Source organism: Juglans microcarpa x Juglans regia, chromosome 4S (assembly GCF_004785595.1).
Source record: "Juglans microcarpa x Juglans regia isolate MS1-56 chromosome 4S, Jm3101_v1.0, whole genome shotgun sequence".
Classification (NCBI taxonomy): Eukaryota; Viridiplantae; Streptophyta; class Magnoliopsida; order Fagales; family Juglandaceae; genus Juglans; species Juglans microcarpa x Juglans regia.
In genome coordinates, this window is record NC_054601.1 from 11189473 (window position 1) to 11215998 (window position 26526).

A 26526-nucleotide genomic window follows, 5' to 3' on the forward strand; every position below is an offset into this window, starting at 1 on the left:
CAAAGAAACTATCAAAGATAAGTATCCTATATCTAATATTGATGAACTATTAGATGAATTGCATGGTACTAAGTTATTTTTTAAGCTCAATTTACGATCAGGAAACCATCAAATCAGAATGAAAATCGAAGATGTACCCAAAATTGCCTTCCGCACACATGGTGGACACTGAGGCTTTGTTTGTTTTTGCAAATGAGATGAGTGAAATGAAAGTTGAAAATTGAATAAGATATTATTAGAATATATTTTTTAATATTATTATTATTTTGAGATTTTAAAAAGTTGAATTGTTTATTTTATTTTATGAGAGAATTTGAGAAAGTTGTAATGATTAGATAAGATGAGATGTGTTGTGAAAACAAACGATGCCTAGAGTTTTAGTTATGCCCTTTAGGCTTATAAATGCGTCATCAACCTTTTAAGAATTAATGAATGAAATTTTTAGGCCTTACCCTTAGAAAACTTGTCCTTGTATTTTTTTATGATATTCTTGTGTATAGCAAAACATTGGATGATCATTTGGGGCTTTTAAGAACTATTTTGAGAATCTTACAAAACCACTAGCTATATGCCAAGTTTGGATAACTTGGACTACAAGTTGAATTTGTACACTTAATAATCCAAGTGTACATTTGGCAGTCAAGATGTTGAATATCTTGGCCATTTGATCTCAAAAGAATGAGTCAAAGCAGATCCTACGAAAATTTCAGCATGCTAGATTAGCCACTTCCTAAGACTCTCAAAGCTTTAGGGGGTTTTTAGGTCTCATAGGGTACTACTTTTGGATAACTAATTTTGGAGTATGGAGACGTGATATTCTCATATTATCATAAGATATCATGTAATTAAAAATTAGTACTTATGCAAGCAATTTCTAATTACATGACATAATGTGATAATACCATGTCATCCATATTGCAGAAGTACTTAATACTTTTCTCCTTTTTGTTGGACTACAAGTTGACCTTAACCCTTACCACCATAGCAAGGTCGTGCCCATATCAGATCACCCTGTTAATGTGGCCAAATCTACCCATACCATGTTCAAAGCTTGACCACAATGCCAATCGTCAATAGGGGTGTCTTTTCTCAAGAATTGGTTAAAGAGCAGTTGTGGGTCGTTGTACCAGTTTCAAACTGGTTTTCAATAGTCTTCTTTCTGAAAGGAAATCTCACAAAGAGGATTTCGACAATACATCAACAGCACTTTTCACTTTTCCATTAGTTACTATTCCAGAGAGAGATGAGTAAATACTACTTTCCGCATGTCCATGCGGGCGCGCGTGTGTGTGTGAGAGAGAGAGAGAGATGACAGGTTGCGGAAAAAAAAAATTGGCATGATTAATATACACTTACTGCAATTTATTATGCTAAACTTACAATTTTTGTTTTCGAGAAGAAACAGATTAAATTTAAAGACTATGGTTGGTTAAACTTTTGGGAATTGAAGAATTCCCATGTAAAGGAGATCGATACAAACAACAGGAAAAGAAAAAAGAACGAAAAGAAAAGAAGAAGAAAAACCTATATATATATATATATATATAGAGAGAGAGAGAGAGAGAGAGAGAGAGAGAGATAGATATATATATAATACAATGGAGCAAGGACCAGCAATGGAATTTCCACTAAAATATGAGTCCCTAATCTTGCCACACTTTAAAATGGCGAAGAATGATCTAGATTACTGATATACACGAAGATACCTCCTCTACATGAAATAGCTTAAAGATCTCTTCTTCCTTGATCCACCTTCTCCATAGAGGTCATTCCACTGCAGGAGTTCGTTCATATTTGTAGACTCTGATGACACACTTGCACACACCTGCATATTAAGATGTATGATATCGATGAGATTGTCTTCAAGCTCCCTAGAATATAGAGAATATCAACGACAATGGTGAGGCTGGTTAACCCAAGTTTTCCAAACTTAAGCCCTAACCCAGCCCAACTTGAGTTTCAATTTGTACAACTCAATTTGAGCTCAGCTTGTACAGCACTTCTCAAGGTCAGTTTTGGGTCAAACTATGACATGATCCAGAGGTGGGCTGAGTTAATTTTTGGAATCCAACAGAGGTAACTTGAACAAATGATACTTGAAAATCATTGACAAAACTAGAACTACAACAAATACAAAGGAGCTAGAAAGATATAAAACTATAATTGATATACCTCAAATACCAAACAAAAACCATTACACGTATGTAAGACATAAAACTCAATAGATAACCAATAAGAAAGTTAACTAGCTATATATAGGTTAACTAAGCAAAACAACCATGTATATTTACCGACGGCAGCAATCAATGAAAATTTTATTAATACGAATGAAGTAGACAAAGACCATGTGTACAGGAAGTATAAAAAGAACACCTCTTGGAGAGGATTGTGGAGGAATAAGGCACCTCCAAAAGCACTATTTTTCACTTGGACAGCAGCTCTGCGTAAGATTCTGACCACTAATAATCTGCAGAAGCGCCGGGTTATTATTCTAGAATGGTGTTGTATGTGCAAGAAAACTAGCGAGACAGTGAATCATCTTTTGCTATATTGTGAGACAGCAAGAGCACTGTGGAGCGATGTGTTCATTCGAATAGGGTTGAATTGGGTCATGCCTGCTACAGTGGTAGAGTTATTGACTTGCTGGGTAATGCCGGGTGGTGCTCCACAAATCAAAGCTGTGTGGAAGATAGTTCCTATTTGTATTATGTGGTGCATATGGCGGGAGCGTAATGAGCAGACATTTGATGATAAGGAGCGGACAATAGAGGATCTTAGAATTTTATTTTTCCGCACCTTACTTCTTTGGGCTAGTGCTGTAGATTTTAATGGCCTAAATGTACATGATTTTCTTCTTTCTGTTTTTAGGGAACTAGATAGGTCCTATCTCTTGTATACCTCCTTGTATACCTGGGCTTGCCTATTCTTATTTATACTACCGTTTACTTATAAAAAAAAAAGTATAAAAAGAACACCTAAATACATTCTAGGAACCAGAAATTAAAAACAGAAAGTCATGAACACTAGTTCCATTGAGCACTATGGCTGAAAACCAAAGCAATAAGGTGTGCACAAAAAGATTTCAAAGTTCCTCCAATGTGTGCTCTCTAAATTCAAAGCACTGATCATTCATTTCCATCCAAATACACCACATAAGGCATAGAGGAATCGTCCTCCAAACCGCAACCACCTGAGGACAACCGTGAATACCATTCCAGCAAGCTATTAAATCCACCACCCTCAAAGGCATCACCCAAGCCATGTCAATTCTACTATAAACCTCATCCCACAATGCTCTTGCCACCTCACAGTGCAATAGTACATGATCCACTGACTCCCCATTCTTCTTACACAAATATTATTATATTGTGCAATTATCTCTAATATGTGGGATCAACCTACGGGAAGAACTTCAACCCTACTTAGACCTAAATTGAAATGGGGACAATATACTCTTTGTAACCCAAACTATCTTTCATTTGCCAATGTGGCACCCAAACTACTACACCCTCAAACAACCAAAAACTTGTCATATGCACCATTTTTTAAGAACCAATGTCAAGATTCTTCCGCATCACCTCTTTTTTGTCCATCTTTTATTTTATGAGCATCAAAGATTTATTTACAACTCACAATTGACATAGCCCCAAGTACATAGGAAGTATCAAAAAGGTGATAGCTCAAGGGTGTATTTTCCCCTCTTTCATTCGGAATGGGAGCTTTCAACCCAAGCCCACAAATGGGCTCGAAAAATTTTCAACCCAGCCTTGAACTTTGGGCCTGCATCGATCAGGGCTGCCTTGCGTGATTGGACCCCGAATCATTGAAAAGAAGCCACCACATGGACAATCTCTACACCTAGACAATAAAAAGATGTTTGTTGAATTCCTGGTATTATGGTAAAAGACCTTGGTTGAATTTCAGTAAATCCTACATTCAAGTTTAGCCACTGTCACAAGCTCCTAGATCTCAACACCAGCTTTATGAAGTTAAAAGCACACTTCACCTATAATGAAGTAATGAGTTGACATATTATTTTAAATATCTGTTTTCCACGATCTTACACAACCTACTTCTGTTCTCATTTATCTTTAAAACCTTAAGAAAAGAAAGAACAGGCTTAATTTAATCATTACAGAAAAAAGTAGTTACTGATTTCCAAGAAAAACAACTCAAAAACAAACAAGTGTATCAATCACTATTTTATGGGTACATATGATGTGAATGACTCAAAAAACTCAAAATCACATATAGGCTTATACTCCAAAAGGAGTTTTTTATATAAGAACAAATTTTATTAATAGAATCTAGGCAAAGCCTGAGTGCATAGGAAGTATACCCAAGGACTTATGAAGGTTAAAATTGGAGTTGCATGTAATGGAATCATTATAAAGCCAAGTCCAACTAATAAGGAACCAGTGCGGGACTTGACACTCAATGAACCTTCCTTTATCATACTCATTTACCTCTACCATACATCTCCCACTCAGTGTGGGACTTAGTTGTAATGACCCAAGCCACATTTGGGCAAACTATTCAATAATACAGTTGGAACCCCTTGAAATCATTATAAAGAGCACAAACTTCTCCCTCGCAAACAATGTAGGATCCCATTCACCACTTTCATACACTCAATTTAGGGTATTACACTTGTAATGAACATAGAAGGTCCAAGCCACATCTAGGCATGTACTCTAAAAAAGTCAATGTTACAAATGGAACCCCTTTTGAATCATTATAAATGGCAAAAACTTCTCCCTCCAAAGTGGATCCCATTCACCATTTTTCTATATCTGATCCGAGGTACTATATTAGACGATTGTTATAATCGCCTTCACACAAATCCCTTACATTCTCTTTAAGGCCTATGTCACAATGAGTGATTAGCACCACATGATATTACTAGGTCGGTCTAATAATACCATTTGTAAAGATTCAAGGAAGTCCAAACCACATCTGAGCCTATACTCTTAAAAATATTAGTGAAGATTGCAATTTGTGTTCTTTGGAATCATTATAAAGCCCACTTTCATGTTGTACGGAACCAACATGGGACTTGCACTCAATGCACTTTAACACCTCCCACTTCATGTTGGACTTAGTGGATCGTTACATGACTAACTAGAGCCAAAAACATTTCACACTTGATGTTGGACTTAGTGGAGTGTTACATAAGAGTACCTAGAACCACAAACATTGACAAAATTGTCAACAAAACACAAGTCCAAATTTTAACACATGGTGATTGTGGTCTAATCATCCAATGTAATTTACACAGAGGGAAAAAACAGAGAACAAAAAATCATTATTATTTCTTAAAACTGCTCAGCTGATATTTGAAGGGGTCAAAACGAACTTTCGAAGTTTTTGATTAAAAAATATATCTTACCTGCTCATGTGCATATTTGAAATCCTCCATCTTCAGAGGACGAACGTCAGCACTACTATGCAATGCAGGTAAAGGTTTGTTCTCTGCCAAGGCCGCATTCTTTTCCTGGAATATACATAAAAGATCAATGAATATTTATATGCATAACCTCAATTAAGATATAAAAGATGGTCAATAAACAAGAACACCAACATCATAGGGTTAAACAATGACTTCAAACAAAATAGCACCAGATATAAATATCACTAGCTACGAAAGAGGACTAAAAAGAGTACTGACAAAGATGGACAGATTAGAAGATGTAAGAATCATTATCAAATTCAACCATTTCCTAGTAATTCCACCAAAAAATAGCTATCAAGACACAGCAGACAAAAGCTAAGGAAAAAACGCATTGTTTAGATGAATGGTAGCATTTTAGAAGCCATAGGGCTTTCCATAATGAGAAATCACTGGAATTAAAGGAATTTTGTAGTTTATAAACTATTTCACTACTTCAAGTGTTTTTTTTAACCCCTAGGGGTTTGGCTCAAGTGGTAAAGGCCTTGGTCTTGGTGGTATGCTCCCTCCAGGTCCAAGGTTCGAATCCCACTAGGTGCAAACAATCTCTAGAGGCCATCGGACTATGAGATTTTTCCTTTAAATTATCCGAGGTGCACTTGCAGGAAACTCCTTGTCGATGGCTTGTGCACCCCCGGGATAAGTGGGGACACTGTTCCCGAACACCCAGTGCCAATAAAAACAAAGTGTTGTCCTTGCTGTGCATTCAACTTTTTTGTCTCCACGAAACCTCCATCAAGATCACCCTCTCAAGTTCTAAAGCAAACCCTACAACTCCTCAAATAAAGATCTCTACCCTCCGTCTTATTCTGCAAACCCTGCAACTCCTCAAATAAAGACTCCTTTCGACTGTCCACATTCCCAAAGACTTGCTCATTCCAAGTCTTCAAAGCCTTTTTAATTTGCTTGCCAATATAAAACTTGGGTACCCTACATCTGGTAAGATGACCAACATTGTTTCACCATGTCCAAGAAACAATCGGCCTTATGTTTTCAAATTGAAATATCTTCGACCCCATGAATACCTCCACAATTCAAAAGAATGGGAAAATGATCCAAGCAAATCTGAGAAAGTCTCTTCTGATACACCTTCAGAAAGTGGGCCTCCAAACCCAATTGTTGGACCAAGTAAATGCACCCCCTGCAAGAGTTACGTCCAAGAGATCTAACTCAAAGATAAACTCCAAGAACACCCCTATAGCCGAAATGAGACTAGATTCCCCCGTTTCTCACTTAGAATGTGAATAATATTGACGTGCCCTCATATACAGCAAAGAACATCCCGCCAACTATGCAAACCAGCTATCTCTTCCCACAAAAGTCTTCTACTACCATCTGAATTTGGGCCATATATTCCTGCTAGAGTCCCCCTCAAATCCATCTTCCACGTTTCTAAAATGACAAGCCACCAAATACTCCCCCATACACTCCTCCATAGTCTCCACTACCCTCATATCCCACACCGCCCGACGCCCCTTTAGAGGCAAGAACCGCCATCCCACATGTAAACAATCCCATAAACTTCTAATAGTACTTCTGCCAACCCATCTCAATTTAGTTTCCTGCAAACATAAGAATATCTACCTTCCAAAGCCTCAACAAATTCTTGATACAAAGGCGCTTAATGAGATCATTAAACCCCCGAACATTCTAGGATAAGATCTTGGGTCTCATAAAAACAAATTTGTCGCCCTACCCTTAGATCTTCCTTAGCTTACGCTTCCTTCCTTCAAATCATAATATATGGAACATGAAAGTCTCTTTCCCTGTCTAATTGAAGCTGATTTTGCTAACAAAGAACGACCCGACTCAATGCCTATGAGCAAAGCCCGAAATTGTTCCTCAATGGTGAACCTACCATGTCAACATGCAGAGGTAGGGAGCATAAAGGAACTGGATCAGAGACCTCCTTGGTGGCCCCAAGATTTCGTACATTCTCCATTCCTTAGCACCATCTGCATATCCTCAGACATCTGGACTTTCCCTAACCCCCTATGTTTTTACTCTTCTTGCAAACAGGAAGATAGAACCATATCTTGCACCAACGCACCTCCATCCTCAGGAGAAGTCAGATGCTCCAACACGTTCACCTCCACCTCTGTATTTTCACTCTCCAGCACATCCCCTAGATCCAGAACACCTTTCAACGACTGAGTAGGCGACATCAATGCTTTAGTAGCACCCAAAGAACAAAAATTGCCTTCGCCAGCAACACTGGAAGGTAAATCCAATGATCTCCTGACACCATTATCCCTTGCAGGAGAAGACTTCAACATCAGGGCACTGTGCAGAGACCCCGAGGTGTAATTAAAACACAGTTCCTATTCCCCACTAAAAAAAACCTAATATAAAACAACAATTAGCCAAGGCACAAAACATCTTATTGAGTGCCTCCATGACAATGAATAAGAGCAGAGATAATGGATCTCCCTGGGGGGAGGGGGGGGGGGGGGGAGTGGTAACTAACCAAAAACTTTGGTCCACCCTTTTTGCCAGACCGGACTGATTACCCCTACAGACTGGACCAAACCATTAGCTATCAATCCGATTCGGTCCATCAATATTTTTTTCCTCTTTTTCTTTTTTGGCAAATAAATTAATACAAAAAATTAATTAAATTAGTAAAATTAAAATTAAGTGAACTCTTTAATGTGGATTATGTAACTAACTCATTAAAAAATAATTAATTATAATTATATTTATTATGTTAATAGTTGCTAACTTAGTACTTTAGAATTCATAATGGCCTATATTAAAATTCTAACATTTTATATATGGTTAATGAATATTAAATAATTTCATTGTCCATAGATTATTCATGCTTACTTGCAACTTAGATATCTTAAAAAAAATTACCTAATTACTTTAATTGGGTGTAAATATTAAAGTATATATCTACATATAATAACATATATTATCATATGATATATTAGTTAATTAATAGCATATATTATTTTACATTTTATATGGTCAATGGTGATAGATTAGATGAGGTTTGGGTATTCGGAACTTGCAGTTTTTCAGCAAAGCTTTGCTTGATAAGTGGCTATGGAGATATCACAATGAGAGGGGGGCTTTGTGGAGAAGTGTCATTGAAGTGAAGCATGGGGAACCATGGGGAGGATGGTGTACCTAGGAGGTGAGTGGGCCTCATGAGGTGGGGCTATGGAAGCACATAAGAAAAGGTTAGGACAAATAATCCAGATATAACCGCTTTAAAGTGGGTGATGGATCAAGAATTAGATTTTGGCACGATATATGGTGTGGCGATATGGCACTCAAGGAAACTTTTCCACAAGTTTATGGCTTAGCAAGCATGAAAGAAGCCTCGATTGCGGACCTCTTCATACTCTCTAACAGCACTCCACAACGGAATGTCACGTTTCTTAGAGATGCACAAGAATGGGAAATTGAGGCTTTTTCGGCATTTTATAACCTAATTTACTCCACCCAATTGTTGGCGGGAGCTGAAGATTAGATCTTTTGGTGCCCTTCTAAGATAGGGAAGTTCTCAATCCGCTCCTCCTACATGACAATACATGGTACAAATTCATTCCTATGGAAGAGTATTTGGAAGACAAAGGCGCCCTTAAAGGCAAAATTTTTTGTATGGACAGCTTCCTTGGGGAAGATCCTCACTCTAGACAATCTAAAGAAATGTTGAATCATAGTCTTGGATTGGTGTTGTATGTGTAAAAAGAGTGGAGAGTCAGTTGACCATCTACTACATTGTGAGATTGCTAGGACATTGTGGAATGAAGTTTTTGCTCGGGTGGGATTAGCTTTGGTGATGCCGAGACATGTAGTGGACCTCCTTCCTTCTTGGAAAGCCATCCAAGGCAACTCTCAGATTGCCTCTATTTGAAAGATGGTTCCAATATGTTTATGGTGGTGTATTTAGAGGGAGAGGAACGAAAGAAGTTTTGAAGATCAAGCACTGTCAACGGAGGAGCATAGAAGTCTATTTTTCAATACTTTATTTCATTGGTCGATTGTAATTGATTTTCACTGCTTGTCATTTCATGAATTCCTTGTATCTCTAAATTAAGCACACATAGGCGTTGCTCTTGTATATGTCCCGTATACTCGGGCTTTTGCCTATTCTTCTGATCAATAAACTATAAAAAAAAAATTAAATAAAAATTACATAATTAACTTATACAACTATTATATCAAATAATATTATATATATAAAAATTTAAAAAACTTATATGTAAACATTTTGGTTCGATTCGGTCCGATCCAAAAAAAAATCTTGGGATTGGACCGAAAACCAAATTTCTCATACACCATGGACCAACATGATTTTGGGTCGGGTCCGGCCCAGTCCGAACCAAACCGTTCTGTCTGATCGATTTTTCCAGTTCGGACCAAAAATCTTTCACCCCTACTTGGTGGCATGCTCCCTCCAAGTCTAAGATTCAAATCCTTTTGGGTGCAAACAATTCTAGGGGCCATGGACTAGGGGAACTTCCCTCGACTTACCCAAGGTGTATTTGTGGGAAACTTCTTGTCGAGGGCCTATGCACCCTCGAGATTAGTCAGGACTTTGTTCTCGGACACCCGGTGCCAATCAAAAAATTTTTCTTCAAAGCCACATCTCCTCAACAAGCACAAAGAACTACTAACTGATATGATCATATGCCTTCTCAAGCTGCATTAATTTAAAATGAGGAAGATAGGAAAATGTGTTCAGATGAAAATATTTTTTGGAAGAACTACTGATTTTCTGATGTTCGGTTGACACCTTGAAAAATATATGGAAAAGAATTTATGGTGTTTGGTTGCATTGAAAACCATGACTATATTTATATGACTATATATTAATGATTTTGATTCATAATACTAATATCCTCAAGAAAAATAGAAAATCAATCTAATAATTCTTAATATTATTTATTCGCATGTGAGGGAGAAATATCAAATCTAATAATCTTTAAGATAATTTGTAATAGTAAAATTCTTTCAGCAAAATATTATCTCTTATTTGAGTGAAAAAACTATTTATCCCTGCATGAAGAACGCGTAAAGCAAGGAGTGGAAAATGACTTTACTGGCCAGGAGAGCGGTAAGTCACTTCGCACCTCATGCACATGATTTTCCCATTGACCCACTAACCATTTTCCGTTGACCACTCTTTTATGCCCTTTCAAAACAGGCCAAGAGATCAAATATGGAAAATATTTTCAGCTGAAACAAACACAGCCTCAATATCAACTTCATAAAACATACACCCATCTCTAGATCTAAGTTCACTTTCCTAACCCTTGTTGATAATAAGGACAAAGTCTAGCATTTGTCTACCTTTGACAAATGCTTTCTAGGGCTTCAAAGTAATCTTCTCTATCACCATATGCAGCCTATTAGCAAGAACTTTAGAGATTATCTTGTAAACCCTGCTCACTAAACCAATAGGTTTGTAACCTTCAACATTCACAGCCTATTATCTAGCATTTGTCTACCTCTGACAAATGCTTTCTAGGGCTTCAATGATCTTCTCTACCACCATATGCAGCCTATTAGCAAGAACTTTAGAGATTATCTTGTAAACCTCGCTCACCAAACCAATAGCTTTGTAATCTTCAACATCCACAACCCCCTTTTCATTTGGGTATAAGAGTGATGAAGGTAGATTAAGCCTTTTTTCACTCTTACAATGGATATGAAAATCATAGAGCACCAACATAAGAACTTATTTTATTGCATCCTAGCATGCTTGAAAGAAAGATATAGAGAAACCATCCGGGCCAGCGCCTTCTCATTGTTCAAAGCTTTCAACACTTTAACAACCTCTATACCCTCAAAAGGCCTCTCAAGCCCTAAGGACGACTCCTCGCCAACAGATTCAAAAGCTAGGCCATCCAACTTAGGCCTCTAAGAAATTGATCAAAACACATTCAATCATAGAACTGCACGATATGACTCCTAATCTAAGTTTTATCAATAGAGATCGAGACATCAATCAAAAGAATATTAATTGAATTGTTTTTCTGATTCGAGTTCGCACTAGATGGAAAAACTTTACGCACCTATCACCTTCTCCTAACCAAAGAGCCTCTGACATCTGCCTCCGGCCTCCGGCACACCACCTCTGATAATGTAGCCGCTACAGGTCACTTATTACTTGGTTATTCCTAGTCTTTTCTTCGACAGATAAAGTCTCCTTCTTCCACGCTGTCAAAAACCTGCAGCTCTTCTATTGAAGACTTTATCTGATACTCTTCACTGCCAAAAGTCTGGTCAATCCTAAGCTTTAAGTTTCTAGGTCAAAATGGAACTTGGGGAACTTTGGAAAAGGAACAGGCTGCTGTATATTCTTCTACATAGACTTCGATCTTCACCACCAACCTTCTGTCCCAAATCAGCAGTAATCCACCAATCCAATTGGTGGCACCCCCATAGGCTTCAAATGCATCTTCAAGAAATCGACTCCAGCTTGGTCTCCTCCAAACAATCACTTTTGGAAGAGGTCTTTTATACTATAGGGCGCTTGTCAGCATCGTTCAACCCTCTTTAACATTCCAAGAAATCAATTTAGGCTTCATAAAGAAACAGAAGTCACCCACCCTCAACTTTTCTACGGCTAGAACGGCCATCTCTAGATTCATAATTTATAGATGAGGAAAGTCTTTTCAATTCTCTGTTCTCTTTTACACCTTTTCTGGAGGTAGAACCCAACCTCTGATAGGAGTGGCTTGCTTCAATATCAATAAGCAACACCATAAGTTGATCTTCAAACTCCTCACACAAGAGACACGCACAACATTTTTTCATTGTTTTGTGATAAACATGCGCTTTGTTTATCACTTCTGATCTACTTTTTCAAAAAAGGACTTCATTCGAGATAAGATTCTGATGAAAGAAACTTCTACACGCACAACATTTTTTCATTATTTTGTGATAAACATGCGCTTTGTTTATCACTTCTGATCTACTTTTTCAAAAAAGGACTTCATTCGAGATAAGATTCTGATGAAAGAAACTTCTACACAATTTATGAAATCTAAAGACCAGCTTACAAGTATGCTGGACTTAAAGAATATATACGCTCTAACATTTTTTTTTCTTTTTTGATGAATAAGAAAATTTTATTAAGACAAGTGACAAGGCAAAGCCCAAGTACACATGAAGTATACAGATACTGAACCTAGTTAGAAGTCAAGAACTAGAAAAAGAAATAAGAAAATCATGGACACTAGTTCCACTAAAGACAATGGCCGAAGCCCACAAAAATAAGGTATATATATGCTCTAAAAGCATTAGCATTGGCTTCATCAAAGACTCAAAAGTTATCTCCAAAATTTAACTAAAAGTATATGTTTTCCATAAATCCAAAATCATTCAAGCCATAACCTCACATTAGATTAGTCAAAATAATAATATAATATTAATTTTTTAATAATATTATTTTAAATTTTTTTCTTACACTAACCATATGTTAATTAATAATTACTAAATATTACTTAAATTATTATTTCCCAACTAATTTTGTCCTTAACCTAATTATTCAACAAACACATTTTAGAATAAAACGTGAAAAATATTAAAGTAGTTGGGTCTAATATTTTAGAATAAAATATTACTTTTGAAGATGAATAGTACATCTTCAAATATGAAGAAACACTTAGAAATACTGTAGCTCATAGTTGAAGCCACTAGTATTTGACTACTCCAATGCAGATGATTCCATCTCTATTTCTTCAAATTTTGAAGATGAACTGGCATTTGGCTAAGCCAATACCAGTACTCTAGCTGGAGAGAGAGTAACGAAAAATTATTCTAGTAATAAATCTTAGAGGGCATCCATGTGGTATAGACACAACATTATACTAGTCAATTGTACAGTTCATTCCAAGTAGATATAATACCATATTGCAAGGGAAGAAGCATGCTTTCCTCTTGTTGACAAAGGGCAATGGGAAAGTAGAATACAATTTACACCAATTTATACCAAATAGAAAATTAACCTTGGCAAATTGTGAGCTTCTTATGCACTTATTGAAAGCTGATGCAAGGTCTCATATACAAAAGCACACCAAAAATAAAAGGCCATCAAAATTAAAATAACACATCCCAGGAAGTTACCAGACTAACCTTCTTTTCCTTCCCCAAAATTTCTCTAATGGGACAATGTGCCGCAGTCACACATAGATTCTACAATCAGAAATGTAAACAGATGAACCCAAAATCTAATAAATTAATTAATAATCCAGCTAATCCAGATGACAGAAAGCAGATAACAAAGATAAAATAAGGAAAACCTTTAGGTCACTCCCAGAATAACCATCTGTCATATTTGCAATTGTTTCCAGATCAACATCAGGTGACAGCTCTTCTTTTGCTAAAATGACTCCAAGAATTTTTTCTCTGTTTGAGGCATCTGGAAGATTGACCATCAATCTGCAAATGATAATGGTATATAGGAACTGAATGATACTTGTTTTAAACCAAATAAAATGGAACAAAGTGACGACTTATGAAAAAATGGTGGAACAAAGTAATGACAAGCACAATTTGTTTACCTCCGGGGAAGCCTCCTAATAACAGCCTCGTCAAGGTCAAAAGGCCTATTGGTAGCAGCAAGTACCAGCACACGCTCCTTATCCTTTGTACGCAGACCATCCCAATTCACCATAAACTCATTCTTCATTTTACGCATAGCCTCATGCTCTCCAGGATTTTCCCGTCTCCCTAGCATGCTATCAACCTGCAAAAAAATTGAATGTATGAATTTTTTGGAGGGTGAGAGAGAAGGAATCAACGAGAAATTCTGAGGGATATGGCAATCCACCCCCCACTCTGGGGAGAAAAAAGAGGGTGGAATTTGGAATAAACTAACTACATCAAATATAAAAGACGATGCATTCAACAGACCTCATCAACAAAAACAACACTAGGAGCAATTTTACTTGCTAGAGAAAAAACTGCTTTGACATACTTCTCCCCTTCGCCAAACCACTGCAAGCAATAGAGACATCATTAATGTTCAAAAGAAGCTAAAAAGGTGATTGCAGATGCCATTCCTATATGCATAAATACCTTTGAAGTAATGCTTGACATTGATATGTTAATAAAGTTTGCACCGGCCTCAGTTGCAACTGCCTTGGCAAGCATTGTTTTCCCAGTACCAGGAGGCCCAAAGAGTAATATTCCCTTGCAAGGCTGTAAAATGAGTGCCCATATTAAGAAGTTGAATGTATAAGATATAAAATAAACCACACAAGATCCCCCCCCCCCCCCCCCCCCCCCCCCCTCTTCCAAAAAAAAAAAAAAAAATCAAAGCAGACATGCGCATGTGAAAAATAAAAGTACAGCTTCTCACCTTAGTCAGCTGTCCTTTACAAAACAATTCAGGCCTCTGAAGAGGAAGCATCACCAATTCCTTCAGAGTATCCTTTACATTTTCTAAAGCCCCAATATTATCAAATGTAACCCCAATGTCACTTGGTGGAATAACATCGGCAAGAAGTTTCTTCTCAAATTCATTCTCGGTGACCACATCCTGAGAAATTTTGAGCTTAAACTGAATCAAACCTCAAACAAATAGGAGTATATTTAATTCTCAGAAATGAATGGGAGAGGTGGCAATCAAATCTGTGATAAAAAAGTAGATGTTAACTTTACCTTAAGTGATTTCTTCAAGCTCTTGTTTTCATTTTGAATGCTCTGCAGAATGTTCAGCCCATACTTAATGCTGCAAATAAACCATCATGAATAATGTTAACATGGGACAACAGAGAGATGAACCATCTTTAACTGATTAATTATGAACTTTCAAAGCAATGATAACCACAATTAGAAACACTAGGGCTACCTCTCAGAAGAAATCACAAGTTTAGCATCTTTGACTGACACTTGAGAATGATGCATAAATTGGTTACTTAGAGCCCATCCTACTATTTTCTCCACACCTATCATAAGAAAATTTGAAGGAAAAATGATAGTACAAGTTTATATCAATGTAAAAATCACTGCATGATTCAGGAAAACAAAATTAAGACCAGGGATTCATACTTTCAGTAGTAAGGGCTTGATCTTTAATACACAAAGTTTCAAGGTCAGGGCACTCCAAGCCAATTCGGTTGAGAACCTAAAACCAAAAGGTACTTTGTAAATATCCAACACAGACAATATAATTTATAAATTAAAATGAAAAACCAATAGAAAATAATAATTAAGTAATTTGATCGATATAACAACCCAGGAATTTCCAGGAAATATAAGTTTTAAGAATTTCCAAAGTTGATGAGGAAGTAACCTAAGATTTATAAACATGTAAATAAGAAGGCACATCAGTCCACCAGGGCTACCCATAATGCATGTCCTTGTGTGGGTGTGGGTGTGGGTGTGGGTGATACAGACAGACAGAGACAGATCATACTGTTTTTTTCTTTTTTGATAAATAATTCAATTTTATTGAAGGCACTAAAGGTCACAACCCAAGTACACAGGTATCACACTAACCACCTCAGATATTATTTATAAATGGGCGTCTAATTCCGACTAGGCCCAAATTATGCGACAAATGTACACGTCGTAATGCCCTACTCAGTCATAATGTCCAAGGTTCTATAAAGAATATTAGGATAAGCCTGGATTTGTCTTCTAGGCAGAAATAGGTATCAGCATATAGTAATATTAGGAGAAAGTAAGATCCCCAAACAACATGATCAGATGATACTCACTAAACGAAAGCTGACAATATTTGATTGAGCTTTCAGAGTTTCAACATCACGCTCCAACTGTTGCTTCCAGTCCGAAAGTAAAGTTTCATCCTGTCAGAAAGAACAGAAATATAAGATGCTTCAAAAATAACAGCAGCAGCATTGTGGCATAAATGAAGGTGGGCTCAATACCTGAGGCAGCTGTATCATCACTTTGTTGGGAAAGAGTCGAGTGAGTTGCTTCATTGTTTTTGGGGTTTCTTTGCTCCTATCATGCATTCTACCAAAGTTATCCTGGACACGAAGCAATAGCAACATTATTTGGATCAACATCGACTAGTAACTGCACTGATGTGCATCTGTGCAAGTGCATGTACATATTAGGAGTGGTTTGGATTCAGAGATGAGTTGAGATGGGTTGAGATGGTTTGTGAATAGTAGAATAAAAGTTGAATTGTTTATTATATTTTGTGTGGGAATTTGAGAAAGTTGTTTTGGGATTTGAAAAAGTTGAATTGTTTATTATATTTTGTGTGAGAATTTGAAAAAGTTGTAATGATAAGATGAGTTGAGATGAGTTGAGGTGGGTTTTGAATGCAAACGAGGCCTTAGTTTATTTTTATGTGTGTGCGCGCATGAGAGAGAGAGAGAGAGAGAGAGAGAAAGAAAGAATCATAGAGAAATGGAATTTTACAATCTGATGGAAAATTATCTACACAATAGAAAAGTTTTCTTTTGATGAAGTGGAACCTTAACAAGGCAGGCCCCGTCAGACCTACCTACCCATGAGGAGTAAACGCTGGACATACGATGCCAAACCATGTATCAGGAAATTCAGGGAAACTCTGAGCACAAAATAAAACCTAGAAGGTCCAAGTCTACAGCTCATCCCAAGCCTTTCCTTTGACCACAATAGACGAGATTACATTATAGACAAGATTACCATTCCATAAGTAGAGTATTGACCCGAAATCAGGTCAGTGGCTACCTTGCCGCCGTGGCACTTAACCAAAGGTCATTTCATATGATCTTCCACAATAATAAAGGCCAGTGGCATGTCACTGCCATGACTCACACCTAGCTAAGGATATATCACACCACCTGCCACGACTCATGGTGTCTAAATATTTATGACTGACCTCTTTATGTAAACGAAAAAACATGACGCGAGTCCTTGTTCACAAATCATAGCAAGTGATGCTACAACCCAACTACCAAGTGCATACACATCATAATTATGCATATCCCCAAATAAATGTGTAAGCATAAAGCATTCAGAAAGCAAACAATATCAAGCACACACTCAAAGAGCGCAAAGGCATGTAGAACTGCAGTGCCTCATTTCTATCCATAGTGCACATGCACACAACTACACACTCAGAACTTACACCAAACACAGTGCATATATATGCAACATACTTAATAAAGCCAACCGATTAAACATTCGATGCTGGTAGCAGTTCCATATTAGATCCTTACAGAGCCAACTCCTGTAGCCCAGTCCATGACCATCCAGATATCCAAACACCTCCTAGGATGCATTAAGCCATCATCCAAAATGTCTTGCCGTAACAGCTCCCGAGAAGTGTAACACACATCAGCAGACCTCAAGAAGACTAGACAATTTAAAAATTCCCTATAATCACTTATAAAGCCCAGTTTCACCCAGTAAGTAGATAATGTGGGACATAGCACCTATGACTACCTTTATAACCTATCCACTCTATGTGAGCCAGCTTGTCAAGTTTATACCATGATTCCATAAGGCAGTCACACAGTAGATGCATGACAACATACATGCTTTACCACATCAAAAGCCCATGCTGAATGCTGTTACCAGACCAAGATACACGAATCAAACCTCTAATATGAAGAACTAGTCATAGCTCTATCGGTATACTGCCTCAAACAGCCTCTGAATCATGATTTCATGCATATTAGACATGTCATAATACAAGGGCATACATACACAAACTTTATCCATGAAAGTCAAAGCAAGTTATGGTCACATGATGCTATCCATGTTACAACACCAAGGAAAACCAAAAAAGAAAAAAAGGCTTTGGCTGCATAATGCATACCCGAGACCCTGGGGACTAAGTTTGCCAATTTTCATGAATTCCTATCGTAAGAGTTAAACCCTAGAACAACCCTTCTAATCATCTATTAGTATACATGTTTTCATCACATCAAGAAATCAAAATTGAGAGCTTTTACCAGCTGTGTACTGAGAACCTTAGTGAATTGATAGATTTATATTAGACCATGGAACATCCACTTTGACGCACACCGTTATGCATGCTTCAGAACAGCATGAGACCAAAAACTCTTTTCTTTTTTTTTTTTTTTTTATAAGTAATAAGAAATTTTATTGACAAGTAAATAGACATATCCCAAGCACAAAGGAAGTATACAAGAGAAAATACCTAAATACAAGCTAGGAACTAGAATAGGCTAAAAGCAAATCATGAAGATTATCTCCATTCAATACAGTAACCTTTAGCCCAAATGCACTTAAGTCCTAAAGAAAAACTCTCTAAGTTCTCCCATCGAGCGCTTTCTATCTTCAAAGCATTGCCCATTCCTTTCCAACCACAAGCACCACATCAAAAATGACAGAATCATCTTCCTACTGCCAATGTGATGACTCCCCTTAAAACCTTGCCAACATGCTAAAAGATCCACCACTTGCTTAGGCATCACCCAAGTAATACCCATCCTACCAAAAATCTCATCCCACAAAGTCTTAGCCACCTCACAATGAAGAAATAAATGGTTAACAGATTCACCATCTTTCTTACATGTGAAGCACCAATCCACGACAAATAATCCATGCTTTCTCAAATTATCCGTGGTAAAGATATTTCCAAGGGACGCCAACCAACAGAAAAATGCAACTTTACTAGGCACCTTAGATCTCCAAATGCTCTTCCAAGGGAATTTATGGGCACATTGATAAGTTAGCGCCTTATAAAAGGAGCTAACTGAAAATCTCAAGATCCTACCCTAGAGACCAAAAACTCAAGGGTAGGATCTGCCCTTACACCCATGAAAAGCCATAGTTTTATCTGTCACAAGAAGGTCATGAAAAACCTGAGAGAAACTTTCCTAGAACCAAAATTTCTTTTCATGTTAGGCATGATTATGATAAAAAAGCATGGTGACACAAAAATAGGCATATGATAAACCCTTGGCACAGCACATACATTCGTGACCAGACATGTTACAGAGAAGGGGGTGCTGTCGCAAGCCCAGACAGCCTTGACAACAATGTTTTCTCCATAGTTTGTAACGCCCCAAAGGAAGGCCCAAGCCACATGGCCTATACTCCAAAAGGTCTAATCATTGATATAATTGGAGCCCCATTAGAACAATTATAAAGAGCAAGAAATTTTCCTTCCCAAGCAATGTGGGATACCATATACCACCTACCCTTATCACTTATCATATAAGGTATCATAATCCCCCCCCCCTTAAATTCCCGACATCCTTTCCAGGCTAATCCATCATAAGTGGCACGGCTAAAGTCTCACATTTCCAGTTGGAGTAGACTCTAATACCATTTGTAACAACCCAATGGAAGATTCAAGCCACATGACTTATACTCTAAAAAGACTAATCAATGATACAATTGGAACTCCATTGGAACCATTATAAAGAACAAGAACTTCTTCTTCCCAAACAATGTGGGATCCCATACACCACCTACCCTTATCACTTATCATATGGGGTATCACATAGTTAAACATGTACCATGAACAAGAACATGCACATATGAAGTCACGGATATGTTGAGAACTCACCCATAATGTCCCAACCATACATATCACCCATGTCAATGTGCACTTAAAAGAGAGAACCCGAATCTCCCGATCATACATGCAAAATGACAACACTGAAAAACTATGCAACAAAAGGAGATGCCAAGTATGCACTATTATGCGTGAGAACAATTTTATAACACTCATTAGAATCAAATCTAATTAAAAAAGAATGCTTTTGAAATAAACACAAATGATAAAAAAATAGAGTTTGAATTAAGATCTATACATACATAGATAAGTTAGTGACGAGCTTTATAAGCTAGAGAGCACACCTAAGACACCCAAACAAATGCACATTGAAGCACACATCCACCCACATGCTACAAAGTGGGAAAAAATGCAAAAGAATTGGCAGAGGTCAGCATACCGGAAAGGCAAGATCAAGCAAAGCTGTCTGGTTGCTTCCAAACTTTGTGAATAGAAGTCCACCAGGATGGGACTGGAAACACAATTTCCAACATCAAGTGGGAACAGTAATTTAGCAGTAGGCCATATATAAATCTTGGACGATATAATTAATGCCCTACAATTACAAACAAACCAACAGAATGAAACAATCAATTTCTTACCTTCTCCTTACGACTGTCCATCTGGGTATGGGAGCCAATTATCACAACATTCTCCAGCAAATTTTCAAGCTTGTTCTTTAAGACTGTATATGAATCTGAGCTACCCACCAAAGCCTTTTCTATCTCTTTCATGAACAATATTAACGGGCTGGTTTTACTTTCTTTTGATGCAACCTACAAGCATGAGACACCTTAAACCTGGATTCTAAAACACCACCACCACTTGGACCAGTAAAGAGTGGGAAGTACCTCGAAGAGTTCATTAATAGCAAGCTTGTCAATGTCATCACCTCCAAAACCATCTAAGCGTTGTAAACTATTGGCTGCAGATTACAGCACAAGTCACACAAGATAACAGAAAACTGAGGCACATGGAAAGCCAGAATACAAAATAAAAGAATCACCAGAACAAAAGAAGCCATGATCATCTTCACAGAGGCCACCAAGATTGTTTCCATCCGGAATTGATTTATCAAATCTGACCCCAATTTTTGAATTACCATTTTCTTCAAAAGCAAGAACAACTTTGCCTCGAGAACCAGTTGTTGGTCCCCTGCTTAAGCATTAAAAAAAAATAAAAATAAAAAAAGAAGAAAAAGAAGAAGAGAATAAATTAAGAATTTAAGGTGTTTTAGATAGGACACCACTAACTTCACATCAAACATACTTAATTTATGGGTATAACTAAATAATAAGAGATCTTAGTCACTCTCTCAACACAAGAATTAGTAACATATCACTACCTTTTGTGCAAAGTACTGGAGTTTAATTCAACTCAGTTAAATAGATACAGAATTCCAATCACCTCGTTCGAACAATGTTTGCAAAATGATTTTCCGTTTCGCACCAATATGAATAGAATTCTAGTACTAAACTGGTTCCACACAGTGAAATATACTAGATTTACTTGATATCAAAAGTTTGTTAGGCAAATCAGCACATTTCTGTGCAAAATCCAACAAAATCTTTAGAGTACAAAGTCTCAAAAGCATTTAATTCTAACACCTTAATGATTAAAAAAAAAAAGGAACCTTTTTTATATAAGTATGTAATGGGCGAAACAAAACCTTCATCCCACATCAATCCTTATATGCCAATAAATGGTATTTGATACCATATATTGTATCATGCAGAAACAATACCTTAACGGACCATTTTGCAGTGGCGAAACTCCAGAAGGTAATGTACCCACAAATTTTACTCTATCACCTGTAAATTTTACATAACTCAGCTATAGAGTATCAGTATGTATACTAAATAAAGCAATACAGAACCATAAATAATCATAACAAGCAAGCAAAATGATAATCAAGGGTCCATATCTTAGAGTTACGGTAAACTGGGGGAAGGAATTACATGCCTGCTTTGAGTGTAGTGCTTTTTGATGATGCAGTGGATGCTTCCTGCTTCGGCATAGCCTGAGAGCTTAATGTGGAACCACCTGTAATATTGGCCTCAACGCTAGAAGCTGGTTTCTTATGCTGAAACCCAGCAGCCTGTGCAGCTCGTTTAACAAAAAATGATGCTCGTTCAGTCCTAAAAGCTTCTTTCACAGAGTCAGAATCTTTGGTTGGTCCCTAAATTTATTTGCAATGATACAAAAAAGGGAGGAAAAAAGGTAAGATACCTATATAACTACAAAATTGGAGTTCAACCTAGAGAATATAATTCATTGTCCAAAATGTCAAAAAAGCTGTAGTTGGGAGAATTTGTGGCTTACACACAGTAATAAAAATCCTAAAAAACAAAGTAGATAAATGTCTCTGATGAAATAAAAAATTCTTTAAAGACATTAAAAGGAAGCTTACGCCAGGCAATAGAAGAGAATCAACAATTAATAGTCTAGCACCAAAATGTTTGGCAAGTGCCTTTGCCAGAGTTTCTTGATATATCTCCGAACCTATAAAAATTCAATTAAAATTTTCTCATCCAGGATCAGGAAGGAAAAAACAACAAAACGCCCAAAAAACAGAAGCATATCAACATAGAAATTGCAGCACTACCTGCAGGACCAGATAATAATATGCGTGCGGACACAGTAGGTAGGTCTGAGGCGTATTTAACAAATTTCTTACACTTCAAATGAACATATGCTGAAGCAATCAAAACATCCTTCGTTGTGTCACTGTAATATCAACAAATCCAAACAAGATAAGTCTTCAACATCCATAAGAATGTGTATCGTGTATGGGAAATATCAGTGTGGATCAAACAAGGAAATATAGGAGTCGGGCCTTTTTTTCTTTTTGTGTAGTTTCCTACACATGGAATGCACAAAACACTGCCAAATAAACCAAAGAATCAAGTAATTTTCCAAAGAGATCAAACGTAATTAAAAGTTCAAAGCACAGTTTTGTACCTCAAGTAATATGGGAAACTATCAAACGAAACTTCAATCTTGTCAGGATTGAGAATTCCTAGTTGTAATCTATCTTTATATGCTTGCCTCCTAGTCGACATCAAAATTGATGGAGAATCAAAATCCTTAAGGAGTTCTCTCATTTCCCTTCGCTCATCAAGTCTTTTAGAGATGCTGCCACTCAAATCAAAATCTGAAGAAGATGAACCAGCAAGCATCCGCAAGAGAGGCCTCAATTCATAATTCGCTGCAGGGGCCTTTCCAATGATTGCGTCCATAAAAGGATCCAATCCAAGACTAGTAAGATTGGGATTTTCATTGGCAGCATCAGGGGATGGGACAACAGTTTTCTTTCTAGACGAAATACCAGCAAGACCATTGTCATTAGCACTATCCTTCATGTCAATATCTGGGGTATGACCATCTGATCCTCCACAGCCAGAAGGTAGTATGGACATCTCAGTGTTCTGCTCCACATTCTCACCAGTTTTTGCAGGTGCCTGAAGTAAGGATAACTCTTTTGGAAGATTTGACAAAGATGCTAAAATTGATGCTCCCGCAACAGCTGAGGGGTCCCCAGATCTTGCCTCAATATGAATCCCCTTCATTGAAGCACTATGCGCTTCTAATATGCTTACAGGAGTAGTTAAATTATCACTGGTGAGCTGTTGAAAGATCTGATTTCATGTTAAGGAATATGTAGAACGTCTGTAGGGGGAATAAAAATATTACATGATTGCATCACACAATCGTACAGAGCAACCACATCAAAAACAACATGAGGATTTCTTCTTTATATTGTAGGTGTTTAAAATAACTACAAACTGAACTACATTACTCACAATGGGCTGCTCCATAAATATTTGGAGGAAAAATAAAGGATACATAGGCATGTTTTCCAGAAGGAGTGAAGACGACCTCATCACCTCCACTTAGAATGACACTAGAATTTTTTCTATAAATCTTGCCATTTACTTGCACAGCACCTTTGCGCCCTGTGATTTCCAGTAATGTAACAGATGAACCTTCACGCTATCCAAAATTAAGACGAACATCAGTACTATAATGAGCCATCATGAAACGAATTAAAAGCAAGTTCCTTGCACTGTTAAGAGAACTAACCTCTATATGCCTCAATCTACACAAATTATCACTAATGGATGGATCTTCAAGCAACAAATTGCATCGACTGCCTTGACCAACAGTGAAGGTAGCATCACGCATTTCCCGGTGAGGGTTCTGGAAAACCAAACAGCAGATTAGTTCAAAAACAATATAACATCAATATCAAGTTTAGAATCCAACCTCTCATGAGAAGAGACGAACAAAAAATCAACCCCTCAATTTCCTAGCAAACTGGAAAGAAATATCACACCAAAATAAATACAAGAATTGAAACTAATTTAGTAGATTTTGACTCCAGGGGTCATTTTGGAATCAAAAACAGAATCCATGTATCTTGAGGCAAGAAAAAAAATCTAGCATAAAGAGGGCATGGGAAGAGAGAAACTACTATATATATAATTTTATTTGATAAGTATATATATATATATATATATATATATATATACACTTATCAAAGCATCTACTTTGCTTATATAAGCCACATCATCCCATTACCTTAATAAATTTTATCATTTAAATATTTCAAAAGTCTAGTAGTCCAAAAATTTCCAAGCATTTTATTATTTATCCATTTTGAGCCCTTAACGCTACTCTGCCCAAAGACCCTTCAATTTCTTATCTATTCTCCTAATGAACCTTCAATTTTCACACTTCAATACTATTCTGCCGTTTTTTTTATCAGTAAACTATTCTGCTGTTTATTACCTTCTATTTCAATCTTAGATACCACATGAACCCCCTCATCTTCTCCAATTGAAATCTGAACCTTGCGTTTATGCCACAAAAGGGAGTATTAAGCTACAGAAATCCAAGCTACTAGGATTAAAATGGCACCTCTTCATGCTTTAGCCAATTGGTATCTAAGAATGTATTGCCTGTACTACAAAAGTTGGTAACTTCTCAAACCTTTATTAGATATAGGGTGAAATAAAAATTCTCTGATGTAAGGAATCTGTTTGTAATATCTCGAGTTTCACGAACTAATTCATCTCTTCACCCCCAATTATTATCCACACAGTCGGACAACCCAAAAATTGGAACATTGAAGAGACTACATATATATATATATATATATATATATATATATATTAGAGGGAGGTTACCTCGTAAAAGAATAAAGGTGTTGCAAAGATTAATCAGATCATTACCGGATTCCACAGAAAATAAGAAAAAAAATCAGTAGAAAAGATAAGAAATTCTTGATAGAAAAATAAAATGGAATAAATACAATTCTTGGAAAGAGAAATCATTCAAAAATACAGATAAGAAGAAATGACACGTGTGTTTTCATGCAAAAGATCTTTAAGAAACTGGGAGCAGATATCACTAGAACCACTGAGAAAGAAGTAAAACCCACCTGAGAGCACTGGGATATAAGCTTTCCCCACGCAATTTCCGAACTCGATTTTGTCAGTTTTGTCAGGCGCTTCTTTGCCCGTAGCGCCATACCGGCCGCCTTCGAGTTCTCGGCATCCACGGAAGCTCCACCTGAATCCGCCACCAACCCCAGAACAAAAAAGAAAACAATCAAATCCAAAACCCAAATGCGCAATTAAACAAAACCCAGATATCAAACACACCCAAAAGCACATGCAAAAGCTAAAGCTTCGAAATTATTCACCTAAAGAAAGCGGCGACACCAAGACCTCACCTTGGACATCGAAATCCGCACATTCATCCGCGTCGCATGCGCCAGCGGGCTTCGGCGAGCCGGTGTTCAGCAGATCAGGGGATTGTAGCTCCGGCTCTCCAGGTTCAAACCCGGATTCCTTTACCGGGCCCAAATCCTCCGCCAACGGAGCACTCCCAACATCATTGGTTGACGAGGACGCCTCGGACACCTACAGTTTCAGAGCACGATCATTCCAAACAAAACAAAACAAAAATCCACCCCCCCCCCCCATCAAAGCCAGCTACAAATCTTGACAAAGATTGCATACGTAGAATAAAACTCGAACACATACAAAACCCAGAAATCTCATACACCCGTATGCACACACACACACACACACACACATATATATATATATAATATAACTGTAGAAGGAGAACGGTATAAAGAGGGTGCCTTGGATCGTTTGGTGGTGGTGGGAGGAGGGGAGGAGAGGGCGCGTTTGGAAGAAGAAGAGCTGCGTCTGGTTTCAACCATGGCGTTGCTGGGGCGGATGCTCTCTGATCCAAGATTCCAAACAAAGTCTTGGCCGGAGAGAGAGAGAGAGAGAGAGAGAGAGAGGTGTGGGTGTCAATGATTGAATAAGATCAGTCGGAGGGTTTTTCTTGTGTTCTGTTGGCTTTTATAGCTTTCTTCATCTCTTATTTTTACATAGAGACGTTATATGAAGCGGTGGGACTTTGGAGGTAGGAACTAGGAAAGGACTGTTTGGTTTGTTTGGAAATTGGGGTTACCAAATACAGTTCTTAGTTTTTTATATTTTTTTGTTTTGAAAAGTATTATAATTGTGATTTCCTATTTTTATGAGGTTTGTTGAGTGTCCAAGGTGCCAAGGGATTTGAATTTACCATTTTTTTAAAATTA

The 26526-nt window shown here is 37.3% G+C and overlaps 1 protein-coding gene across 3 annotated transcripts; it reads right to left on the reverse strand.

Moving 5' to 3' along the window:
• Nucleotides 1-1608: 1608 nt before the first annotated feature.
• Nucleotides 1609-26280, reverse strand: LOC121262512. 3 transcript variants are annotated; one of them, XM_041165009.1, is made up of 27 exons: nucleotides 26059-26280; nucleotides 25642-25831; nucleotides 25348-25478; nucleotides 23988-24104; nucleotides 23751-23897; nucleotides 22866-23542; nucleotides 22510-22631; nucleotides 22315-22406; nucleotides 21867-22083; nucleotides 21649-21715; nucleotides 20911-21062; nucleotides 20756-20829; nucleotides 20507-20680; nucleotides 20305-20376; nucleotides 16306-16407; nucleotides 16135-16224; nucleotides 15464-15539; nucleotides 15264-15360; nucleotides 15074-15143; nucleotides 14772-14951; nucleotides 14489-14611; nucleotides 14324-14407; nucleotides 13972-14156; nucleotides 13711-13849; nucleotides 13544-13603; nucleotides 5390-5494; nucleotides 1609-1825 (listed from the first exon to the last, which is right to left on the reverse strand). In XM_041165009.1, exons 1-27 carry the CDS (start codon nucleotides 26137-26139, stop codon nucleotides 1712-1714), a joined length of 3738 nt encoding a protein of 1245 aa, XP_041020943.1. In that variant the 5' UTR covers nucleotides 26140-26280; the 3' UTR covers nucleotides 1609-1711. The 3 variants fall into 3 exon arrangements, with proteins under 3 accessions (XP_041020943.1, XP_041020942.1, XP_041020941.1); XM_041165008.1 differs by having other exon boundaries at nucleotides 20911-21059; nucleotides 25612-25831; XM_041165007.1 differs by having other exon boundaries at nucleotides 25612-25831.
• Nucleotides 26281-26526: the final 246 nt, after the last annotated feature.

Coding starts and splice junctions, on each gene's coding strand:
- LOC121262512 (XM_041165007.1), bottom strand. CDS start 26,139: ATGGTTGAAACCAGACGCAGCTCTTCTTCTTCCAAACGCGCCCTCTCC. Junction 20,681..20,755: donor CTATTAATGAACTCTTCGAG/GTACTTCCCACT, acceptor TCATGCTTGTAG/GTTGCATCAAAAGAAAGTAA. Junction 15,361..15,463: donor TCAAGCCCTTACTACTGAAA/GTATGAATCCCT, acceptor TTCTTATGATAG/GTGTGGAGAAAATAGTAGGA.